The sequence below is a fragment of the Melospiza melodia genome, chromosome Z (assembly GCF_035770615.1).
Source record: "Melospiza melodia melodia isolate bMelMel2 chromosome Z, bMelMel2.pri, whole genome shotgun sequence".
Taxonomy (NCBI): domain Eukaryota; kingdom Metazoa; phylum Chordata; class Aves; order Passeriformes; family Passerellidae; genus Melospiza; species Melospiza melodia.
In genome coordinates, this window is record NC_086226.1 from 17,799,757 (window position 1) to 17,812,319 (window position 12,563).

Sequence of the window (12,563 nt, forward strand, 5' to 3'; positions counted from 1 at the left end):
ACATCTACAGTGCTCTGTTAGGTTATGTAATTTAGAGTAATTTATAGAGAAAAAGAGGATTGAAAAAAAAAAAAATTTGTGTGTGTACAAGTGCATAAATACCATGGCAGGGGGTTTTGTTGTGGTTTGTTTTTTTGGGGGTGGGGGGTGGATGTTAGTTTTTCTTTCCCTTCTGTAGTATGCTGTATTTTTTCTAGGTATTCAGTTATTAGCAAATTGTGCCACTTCTTAATACTGGTTCTACAGAAAAGTTCTGCTAGCCTTTAGGACAATGTCTGGCACAAATAAAGAAAAGAAAATAAGACTGGCAGAGACCCGTTAACTAGAGGCTTCTAAAAATCAGTCATGTTTATTGCGAGTTGAAACTTCTGCGTGTCTGAGGACAAAATCAACAGAGAGTCCCAGGAATGAAAGTTTTACTGTCCTTTCCTTTTAGCATTGTAAATCAGCTGTGTAGCAAAGCCATACCGCGTTTTAAACTTTGGATGTGATAATATCTTGTTTACGTATTTGCAGCAATTCTTGTCTGTTGCTTCACAAATTCAAAAAACCTTCAGGATTCAAAAAGTGATAGCCCTTTTAAGCAACGCAAGACCAGACTGCATGTGATACTAATTAGCAAAGTATTTCCAGTAAAGAATTGCTGACGTTTAAAAAATACCTATATGTTCTTGCTATGTGCTCTCTCTTCAAGAAAGCTTAAATGTTGATAAAAACAGAGGAGATTTCAAAGTTATTTTTTTCTAGAACCCCAAGTATATCAGCATGGTGTTTTTCACCAATATTTTAAATTGAAACCACATTAACAAAAATATTTTTAAGCTGTGTTTTATGTATGCAGAAGGGTCACAGGAGGTAAAAAGAATTGCTACTATGAGGTGGTATAGCATTTTGTGATTATAAAGTTAATCTGTTTTAAAAGTTTTTTGCCATATAATGAGCAAAATAAATTGCAGTATTTTTTATGTTCCACAGCCATAATTTTACCAACACAGCTGTTTGACCTAGTGACATCATGTTTTGCATATTTCTGCATTTTAATGAGTTAGTCATTTAAAAGGTTACAAAGAAACCATAACTCATAAGTAATTAAATTATTTAGCAGAAGTATAAGATCTTCTGACATGGGAAGGTCACTGTGGGAAGGCAGGAGCATCAATGTACTGAATTGCACCTGTTTGTTGAAGATAGGTACAGACCAGAAGCTTTACTGTTAGATTACCACTGACTGTTTTCTCAGGGAATTACTAAATACATGCACATGCTAAAAGCATCTGAATTCCCTGTCATTGAGACAGAGGATTTCTGGTCACAAGACACTAAATGGGAGTTGTCTTTCAAGACTTTGGAAAACTTCAGTATTTTACAGAAAACACTTATGTGCATGATGTGTTTTTCATTTAGAATACTGAAATATAGACCTACAAAGAGATTGACATTTAATCTTTTCCCATGATATTTTATAAGTAAACATTTTTGGAAATGAAAGGTAAAGTGTAAGATCTTGGCATCTTGGGTTGCCTTTCTTCAGAAAAAACCCTGAACCCATTGAAATATCTGGGTTTCGGAAAGAGAAGGTATTTGCAAAGATTTTACAGTATTACAAAAGCAAAGGAAGTAAGGTTTATTGAGGAATGAATGGCTGTTTTTCCATATTCTATTACATAGAAAATGCACATTTAACTATTTGGGGGTATATTCATCCTGAAGTGCTAATGAGAATAATCATGACATACTGTGACATTTTCAGGGAGGAGGCAAAGCGTATTGAAAAATGAATTTTCAGTTGAGAACTTTTGCTGTCTGCTAATGGGATATTTGGAAATGCTGTAGAAACATTTAAAAAATCCTGCAGTCCAGCTTTGCATCTGTACTGAGCATAACTTTCAGGTGGTAACTGATATTCTCCTTGGTTTCCTTATTGATAGATTTATTAGAACCAGTAATTTCTTTTTATTCATGTGGGCTTTATTAAAATTATTTTATTTGTTTTATTTCCAATTTATCGCTTTCAAAAAGTTCTATATATATGTAAATAACATTTTCATTAGAATCTTAGTTCTTCTTTCTTGTACCTCTCTGAAGCATTTGAAATTTTTGTTGGGAAAGAGTTTAAAATAGGTTTTTAAGGCAGTGGGGGAGAGGATGAACTTCTGGAGTACAGACTTTACTTACAGATTGGGTTCCTGTAGAATATCTTGAGGGCAAACTGGTGGGTTCATTCTTTCAGAGATTGTATGGACTCCGAAATGTTTGTACTTAGTGAAGAAAAGCAGAATCTTGTTTTACAGCCTGGGCAGTTGTGGACAGATTATTTGCAGCCCAGTATCCTGCCTGCATGGCTGGGGTGGATTGACGACCATTCAGTCTCCAGGCATTTCTACAAATAGCCCAAATCTCACATCAGGGAGAAAGGGATGGGTCTGATGCTTAATAAACAATGTTTTGAAGCAGTTGAACACGAGCATTGTTCTTTCTGTTAATTCACAGAATTAAATAAATACTATAGCATTGTTTCTTGTATCTCACTTGCCACTAGAAATAATTTTCTGCTCCAAATCCTAGTGAAACTAGTGCTTGTGAAGGCATGGAAGTTCCCTATAAAGAATACAGTAAACAACTGAGGATGTAAAAATCCTTTTAATTCATGGATGTTTTTATTCAGTTTGACCTTGTGAACAAACGGCATAAACAGGGTTGCAGATCTAACACATAGACATATTTGGGTTGCTAATTATAGAGATGTAAAACATTAATTCTTTTCAAAACTTTTCAACAGTAAACTCAAAATATGGGAACAGCTTTTCTGGTAGGTTTTTGTAGCCTTGAGCATTGATTTGTTTAGTATAGCTGCACTAGCACCAAAATAACAAATAGTAAAGTAAGACATAGTCATGGCATGTTTAATAATTTCCAGCATAAAGACTGTGAAACAAGATAAATACAGTTCTGCAGGCAAATACCTTTGGACGTAATGCAGTGTTCAAATAGAAGGCAGTAAGAGAGAGGAAATGGAGAGTTTATTGTTTCTATAGCTCCAATATCCATTAAAAGTTAGTTACACAGCAGGTGGCAGTTTGGGTAAGTGTAAAGTGAATGTTTTGAAATAAATAGCAGCTGGGTGACCTAGGATGTCAGGGCTCTAGACAAGGGTGTATGTTTGTCAATATATCCTACATGTTTTACAGACTCCTCAGGGACCAGGAAAAGATACAATTTCACCTTTTCTGTGCCAAAACATTTTAATTATATCTTCTTCCAAGTACAGCGGTTCAGTAACCAAGGAGCTGACATTGATGCATGTGTTGATAAAGCTGCAAACACTCAAAATGAGATTAACAAAGATTTTGAGGAAAGGGTGACAACTAATTTTGTACAGTATTCTGCATCTAATTCAGGTCAGTGTAATGACAGAATATTTTATAACTGCTGTGTCATCTAGAAAGACTTTTATTATGCTTTGTGTATTTAAAGATTCGTGTATATGAATGTACATTTCTTTAAAGATCATTCAAGCAGGTTATAACTTCTTTATTGAACATCTGTTGGTTGTAGCTGTAAAAAGGAATAAACTTAAGCATTTAGAAGCAATTTTACATATCCATCTGCATTAATCACAGTAATAAGTTCCTTTTGTCTAATTTACCTTGAAAATATTGACTTCAGATGTGCAATGTAATCAAAACTACCATGCACTTTTTGTGGCATTGCTTAGTATTTGCAAAAAAAAAGTGAATGGAAAGTTGTAGTAAATGTATATGAATAATCAAACTGTAGTTTCTTTGTATTATGTGCTGTCTTTTGAAAATATCTCAGTGTATTTCTGCTCTATTCTCCTCCTTGTTTGAAGGTAACTCACATTCTTCCACTTCTTTTTGTTTGTGAAATTTTCTCCTCTTTTTTATCTACTCAGTTCTCCATCTGCTTTCACTTTTGTTTGCTTGGGCCGTCTCTCATCCCAACTTGATAATGAGGAATGCAGTGTGACCCTGACCTCTATCAGCCCATGCATGACCTTCTGACTCGCCCACATAACCTTTGACCTTCTCTTTGACAGCTTGATTAATTACCCTGTGTTATGATTTATGAGTAAGTGCTATGTAAAAATAATAGACAACAGGTGGTCCTCTAGAATCTTTTTGTGGTACGTTTTCTTTTCCTGCCTAACCTGATGAGCTGTTTTAAGTTTGGAACTTAGCGGGACAAAGTGTGTTTGGCAGAGGCATGGCATTTTTATGCACTTGGACACAGTGCTGGAATTCAGGCGGCTGAGGTATATCTGGGATGGAAATATCACAGTGTTAGCAGGGTGCAGTTGCAAAAATGTACATTGGGTGGAAACAGAAAGCAGAATCAACTGACATTTCAGGCGTTTCAGTCACAGGTCACGTCTTGAGAAAATTGCTCAAATAATGGAGGGGGCATTTTTCAAGCTGAGCTGCATCTCCAACAGCTATGTTTACTTTAACGCTTCACTAGTGACTTCTGATTGGTTGTCATGACCTCATCCTGCTGTTGCACCTACAGTGTTGCAATAGCAACATAGATGTACCCTTCTCACAGTAAAGATGGGAAATGAACAGAGCATACATCTTTCAAAAAGATGAATGGACATTGCTGTGTCTGTTTTAACCACAGGCAGGTTTAAGAACAGAGTGCTTTGAGTTGCATTTCCCCAAGGAATTAATTCTGATCTTGCTACCAACCGTCCAAATAGAAACCTGAACTTGAAAATTCAGGTTGATCAAACATAGGAGAATGATCTCTTTTAAATCCTTGCTCACAGTCCAAAAAGATAGTTACATAGGTCAAAAGATACCTCTCTGGCTCTGACCTTTTTGTCACATATTGTGTCCTACCCTGATGGATTAATATGCAGATCTGAATGGTTTCAGCTCATTTCTCATGTGCCAGGCAGGGGAGATTTCAAACTGTTTGAAATTTACCTCAAATACTTCGAGGTTCTTTTTCTTAAGCTTACCCCCTTGAACTTCCAGTAAGAGAGAGAACATGCTGCCCCATTTCTGGCTCATGTATTACAATGGAAAAGGCCCTTCTACCTTGTTCCTTCTTACTAGTATATGTATTGTAGCTGAGGTTCACGATTCTTTCCAACTCTTGACTTAGTAAGCCTGCTTTTCCTTTCATCATCACAAACCTCCAGAAGCAGCGACCTGAAGAATGGTAGGAGTCAGCGTAGATTAAATTTTACTTACATTGAAGCACTACCACGTGAGGGGAAGAGATGTTAATCGGGTGCTTTAGTCTTAGAGAGAAACTGTAATTTTGTAGATTAGAGGCTGGGTGTTCCATTTGTCAGTGTCTGCCATAATTATAAGGTCTTATCACTGGTACACTGATGGCTGAAGATTGATGGATATGAGGGGATAGTGTCCTTAAAGCTTAGCTTTTTATCATGAAAAAACTTTTTATAGAGTGGTTTCTCTGTGTGTGCACACTGGTCACAGAGGAGAAAACTATGACGTTGAAAGCTGCTGTTAGTAGAAAACTACTACTTTGCCTAATGTTTGCATACCAGTTAATACCGCTGGGTGTGGCAAGATTTAGAAACCCTCCTAGATGATTGCTACTTAAGTCATAGGTCGCTATGTTTTAATAATGATGTAAACTCATCATGGCTGAAATTGGTATTTTTAGTGACGCTGATTTAACAAATAGCAAAGTAATACATAGTAATAGCATTTTTAATACTTTCTAGCTTGCAGGACTGTATATGGTGAAAAAAAGATGAATGCTGTCCTGCATGCAAAGGTGTTTCTGAACAGGACTTTCATTTTAAACAATGTTTTTCAATGAATGTGATTTTTGGCTGTGTTAGCACCTATGCCAAAGACTGTGTCTTCTCATTAAATTTTGCTAAAGGCCTTTTTTAAGATATTAGTGGTCTTGTGTTCTGAAGTTTCCATTGACTTACAAGCTTCTCAAATTCACTGCATTAGTGCTCCACCTTTTTTTTCATTTTCTGATTGCACTGAACTTGAATGGTGTAGCTACGCTCACAAAAATTACTTTTTTTAAAATTAATTGAAGTTAAAAGCCATATTGTTTACACTAATGTTATTTAGAGCAGAGTATTTATTTTCAGTAGAAAATGTTCAGATAAAGACTAAATGAGAGAGGTTGTAATTGGCTTTATTTCACCACTAATTTTGGTTTTCTATTTTGATTTTTATATGTTACTCTCAAATCTTCTTTCTGGTGCCATTGTTTTCTTCTTGAAATTTAGGATGCAGAAGTACAAGGGAAAGGGAGATACACCATATCATGTAAGCAAAACAGTCCAAAAAGATATTACTTTCCGAAGGGCAAGACTTAGGCTTTCCCATAATAGAAGGGGGGAAATAATATTAGTTTAGTTATTACTTCATTATTTTAATTCTACTGTCTGGAAAGGCCTGCTGTCTGGGAGAATTTGTGAAAAAATATAAAGGGAGTCGTTGCAGTGCTTAAAATATATTTAATAAAAATCCTTTAATTGATTTATAAAATAGTGAATTTAAAAATAGAATCTTATATCACCTGTGGTTGTCTGCATGAAAAATTGTCATTGCGTCCTCATAAAAGGGGACAAATAAGTAATGTAATTTTAATTTGCATGATCAATAACTTAGACAAATTTCACTTCTCTGATTATTTTTGTGACTGTTTTGTGATCAGGTTGAAGTGCACAGAGTTTCAAACTTCTAGATGTGTAGTAAACACATGAATTTTGCATTGCGTAGAAAACAAAACAAATCAATACACAGAAGTCTCTGCTCAGAACAAGCAAGTCAAGAGGATGAAGAGCCCCAATACTAGCAGCCTGCCAAGTACTGCAAAAACTTCAGCAGTAGCAGGCTCAAAAACTATCCTTTCATCTGAGATGTGCAGTTTAGGAAGATTTGTAAGCCACATTCTTCTCCATGATGAATTTGGGCTTTGAAATTTTCCAAGCTGTAAAATTCATGTGCTTATAGTGTGGCATTGTGCATTAATATGGCCAGTCATGGTGTGAATAGATTTTAAAATTTTTCTTTCTGTTTTCTTTCACCTATTCCCTATTGTTTATTTATATTTTGGCTTTTTGTTTATATTTATCCCAGTTAAATTCATGGCAGGCAGGGCTGGGCAACTGGGCAATCATGTGACAGAAGACCCCTTATGGTGCTGCATCTAACAAGGAGACAATTTTCTCTTTGGCCTGTTACGACCCTTTTTTACTACATTGCTTATGCCAGAGGTAGTATCCTGAATGCCTCTATTTCACCCTGTTTAGCAGAGTGTAACTGTGCCCTTTAACTTGTTTTTTGGTGGGAGGAGAAGCTACAGCAGGCGTTGGAGAAGGGCACAAGGATAAGGGGTAGGAACTCCCTTCGGATGTGATTTTGATAGCTAGTCAAGTGTGTCCAACTGTAGAAAATCAGTGAGTGACAGTCTGTCTACCTGACAGTGGCCACAATGAACTACAAGATTTGTGAATGGCTCTACAGAATAGAATAAAGCAAGCCCAGATAAAGTATCTTTTGTTGGGGTGGACTTGGTTTGCTCTGGGCAGCTAGGTATGGGGGACCTCTTTTGATCCTCATGCCAGGACTGAGTGCAAAATGAAGCACCAAATGAGAAGCTGGAATAAAGCTGTTCTGTTAGATAATTAATATAGATGTTTCTGGAAAGTAAGTCTTTATTAAAATTTACTTCTAAAGGATAGCTTGATTTTGACTGGGAACTCACACTAACTTTAGGGATATATCTGTTAAATGCATGTGCTTCTCTTTTCCCCCTTCCCTTTGCAATTATATCTTCAATAAATATTATGATTTTTTCTGTGATGTGCCATCATTTAAAAATCATAACATTTGATTGGCTGGTTTGTTCAAGATTTATTTCTCATTCATAAATTTATTTTTTTTCAACCAGCTCAATTCCTGAGGCAAAAAAAATGTACCTTATGCACTCAAAAGCATCCTGCAGGTCACAAATTTGTTCTGCATTTGTTGGATATACAATATAATCCCAGTGAACTTTTACAGCAGATTTAAAGATGCACTAAAAAGTCAGACCCACCATAAAGAGTTGACTTGTAAGCAACCCCACTGAATCAGTTTTGGTATTGATTCATTGTTACTGCTGCTATTTGCGTCTGCATGGTATGCTTATTGTCAGCGAGACAAAAGGTTTTACTATTTTAAAATGTGGTGAATAATTTTCACATGCTTTCTTTAATGTATCTATCTTTATATATAAAATCTCTCAATCCTTTTTATTTTAAAGGTTTTTACTGGCTGGGCTTAAAGCTTTTTATTCATTATTGTGTAGCGTTCTTAAAGCAACATTTTGCTTTTAGTTCCTGTATTGTTTTCTGAAAAAGTCATATAAAGTGCTTATGAATAAAACAATATATTAAATTATTTTAAAGGTAAAACAGGCAACTTTTCTGATGCTGAGGGATGTGTATGAGTATAAGTACATACACTGATACATATTCACACATCAATATTCTGTTAATGACAGAATATTCTTAAAAACCTTTCTATAAATGATGTTGTGTGAAGTTGCTGAAATAAATAAAAAAGTTCTAAAGAGCATTAAAGTAAATGCAAAGCATTTTCAAGCATTAAATTCCCCTTTTCTTCTTGTTTGTGTGTGTCTGTGTGTCTATGTGTGTGTGACTCTCTTCTAAAACAGGAAGGCTATGGAGTAATAGTTCTGAATCCCAATGAGAACTATATTGAAGTTGAGAAGACAAAAGCCCAAGTACCGCTGTCTTCTGATATCTCAGATGAACCTGCAGAAAAGAGAGAAAGAAAAGATAAAATCCAGAAGGAAACAAAGAAGCGACGTGACTTCTATGAAAAGTATCGAAATCCACAAAAAGAAAAAGAAACTATGCAGATCTATATTAGAGTAAGTTTCTTTTGGTTTTGTTTGCCCTTCTTTATTGATGCATGCGTATGTTTACTGCCTATATTGGCTAATAAATAGCATGCTTTGCTTAAAACAAATACATTACTGAGATGGAATTCAAGAGTTTATACAGAGTTCCTGGCTCTTTATTCTGTTGGTATTTTTGGTCATTTATTGATCATGATGCTTTGCAAGTGTTACAGAAAATTTCTTTCTAATTTCAAAGGGAAACTTCAGATAAACCCCAGAGGAATTCACTGATGTTACCAAGAAAGAAATTATTTAAGAAAGACTTCTTAAAAACCATTTTATAAACAGAGGTGTTCATAAGAAAAGACTTTGTAGTGAAGCTTAGGCAACATACTACCTTCACATGTCATGTATGCATTATTATTATTTATAATATTATAAATGCATACATGACATGTATGCATTACATGGGAAGCAGTAGTTACAGCCTGATAGTTTTTATCACATGGCAAATTACTAGTGTATTATGGAAAATACCAGTGTTCATCTTGTGTGGTAGCAAATTTACCCTGTGATGTACTGTTTTTATATGAGCAGCCATCCATTGTGTTTGAGCTAAACTTTTGAAGGCAGATAAAGGAGAAAACTTGGTAATATATTAATAAATATTTAAGCTAGAATAATTTGAGAATGGTATGATAAAGAAACTGTCCCTTGCCCTTTTCTGACTCAGTGAACCTTTGCACTTTGTAATGCTACCAGCATGGGATCATTATAATAGTGCTACCGGAGGATTTCTAATTCTGCAGGGGGCACAAACAATATTACATGCACATTGGCACATTCTGCTTCATGTACATACTATGTATTATACATTCCAGACTGAGTCATATAATTTCCAAAACCCTTATTATGAAAGTCAGCATTTTCATTCAGCAGTAAAACATATCAGAAACTCCACAGTGAAGGTAAAGCAAACCAAAAAAAAGTATGTCATTGCAGTGAGAAACAGAGAAAAATCCAGTAAGATACATGTTAGAATCATCTTAAATTTTAATATGTCCCTGCTAATCTTTTTTTAGCATAACAATTTTTGTAGAAGAAATATAATTGTGCTGGCTAGTGAAAAGGATTAGTAACTTGCATACAAGACTGTAACTAATGCCATAAATATTTATTGTCTTTTGAAAAATACCTGAGTATGGGAAACAAAGGAATGCATATATGTCTACTCAAAGTCACCAACAAGGCACTGTGTTTTCTGTTTGCATCTGTTTTATAAGATGCTATTCTATCCACTAGCCAAACCCTCCTTCTTAAGAGGAGGGTTTTAACTTAAGGTTTTAACTTAAAAGAATCCATTGGACAGTGCTGCTGTTTTGTCTGAAAAGTAGTCTATTCAGCATACAGGTTCAGTGTTCCCTTGTTGAAAGTGAACCTTTTTTTCAAAACCTTTATAGCAGTTCTACCTTCTCATGACTCTTGCCTCTTGATATGTGAAATTTGGTTTCAGTAGGTTTGACCCCCCCCCAAAATATAAAATTTCTTGTTCCATCCCATTTTCCTTTCTGCACAGCTCCATGCCTTAAATGTGACTGTTGATGTTTTCTTTATTTGATTTTCTTCAAATCAGGGAAAGTAGTATATGTTTTAGTGCAAGTGTGGTTGGTAGTCTCCTTCCCCAGTCCAGTAAATTGAAATTGGGTCTTCTGATGAGCTTGGTTGTATTCTGAAATTATTATTTTGGGGTTTTTTTAATTAGTAGACTCTAGTACAGTTTTTTGAGACAGAAAGAAAAGCATACCTGCTTTAGTGTATTGTGGGACAAACCAATGCAATTTCCTTGCTTATCAATTTATGAAACAAAATTGGACTGTCAGTAGGGTTCCATTTACTCTGTTGATCAGAACTGCTAAGTCTGTAGACGACTGCAAGAGGTACAATGCCGTATTTGCTATTTTCTTGCCTCCCATGCTTGAGTCCATATTGCAGGATTGCTCTCTGCCTGCAGCCAGGGACTTGCCTCCACAGGTTGCTGTGTTGGTAGTGGTTTGGGGTTATCTCAAAGGGCAATTCAGATACAATCCTGCTGTATAGTACAGTATAGTACAGTATATTATAGTATAGTACAGTATACATTTGACTCACTAGGCTCTTGACATAAAACATGCCATCACTCAACAGAGGTATTTAAGGGTGGTATATATTAAGATTTGTAATGATCTCATCAAAGAGTTTTGAAAAACCTGAGCAGGCCTTATGTCAACTTTGCCAAGTAGGAAAAAGCATGGATAGACTAGACAAAAAATTTCCTTACAGGAAGGCTTTAACTTATCTAACATGGAAGGAAAAACATGGTTGTGTCAAATATGCTGGAGAAATTGTTTCAGACTGTTAAGCAGAAGGAATAAATATCCTCAGTTATGTTGTCATAGGGTCACTGAGATCTGTTGTGATCTAATGAGGAAATGCCATTTGAACAAATTAAAACTGTCTGGTCAATGTTCCCACTTATGCAGCTGGATTTTCCAAGAACCAGAGAATTAGAACTCTTCCTTGGTAATTATGTTTATTATTATTAAGTATTTTTTTTATTTTCATAGTAAAAAAAATAGCTGGGGTATTCAAGACTGTGTAAAAGCTGAATCTCAAAATACAAAATACCAAACTGCACTGTATTTTTGTACAAAATGAGTATAAATGAAAATTACTATGGCAGTGTGTAATGCATTAAGCATAGTACTCTTGAAAGATCAAAGTACTTACTGTTTCATGCTGGAAGTTTCCTTAACTATGAAATAATGTACTTTATGGCATACATTATGGCTTGTTAAAGGAACTGATTTGGTCTGGGTAATAAACATCATGTCAAACATTATGGCAGGAAAACCTGCTTAATATGTTTTTCAATAAGACAGATTTTTTTGTTCTTGAAAACATCTGCCAACTGAATTCACAAGTGAAGACAGAAAATGTCATCAATTCTGTAACATTCTTGTAAATTTTATTTCAATTTTAGCAATGCAAACCAGGAAAAAAAACTTTTGATAATCAGCATTGACTATAATACTTTTATGGAATGATTAAACACAAGCATTTTACTTTTATATAATGTGCTAATGAATGCATATGAATTTTAATACTCTTACTGTTCAGATTTTAACAAGCATATTGACAGATCATTTTAAAAGCATCTGGTTTTTAATATGTTGAGTGGAGGATTGAGTAAAATAGCTAAATATGTACATACATCCTTTTAAAAAACATATTTCTATCCTTAGTTATAAACATTACCATTTTTTCTTAGACCACCAGAGGCTGCTCTGTACATATGGGCTAATGCTTTCCCCCCAGAAACTTTCTACCCTAGCCAGCCTTCATTTGTTACCGAAATGAACTGCGAATTTGTTGCTCTCTAACCTTTTTCTGTGGAAACAGATCATGCATCCTTAAATGTGGCATGATCATTCCTTCCATTCTCAGCCATCTCCTATTCCCTACAGGTTTTCGCACTGACAGTGTCTTTTCCATGTTAGAAGATACTTAAAAATGTAAATTAGTGTTTTCCCCCTTCTAAACTGCAGTCACCACTTAAACAGGTATACTAAGTGGATTCTGTAATATTATGCAAAAAAAGTATAAATTGCATCATTTGATAGTAATTTGCAATAATGTTGCCCCAACAGTTG

General features: G+C 35.1%; 1 protein-coding gene across 6 annotated transcripts in view; it reads left to right on the forward strand.

Annotated features, from left to right (window-relative positions):
* Positions 1-12,563, forward strand: part of ARB2A (ARB2 cotranscriptional regulator A) — a 261,677-nt gene that overhangs the window by 122,943 nt on the left and 126,171 nt on the right. For all 6 annotated transcript variants that reach the window (XM_063179805.1, XM_063179806.1, XM_063179808.1 and 3 more), the window contains one exon: positions 8,686-8,904. In XM_063179805.1, the coding sequence (XP_063035875.1) occupies positions 8,686-8,904 (219 nt within the window). The remainder of the gene's footprint in view (positions 1-8,685; positions 8,905-12,563) is intronic.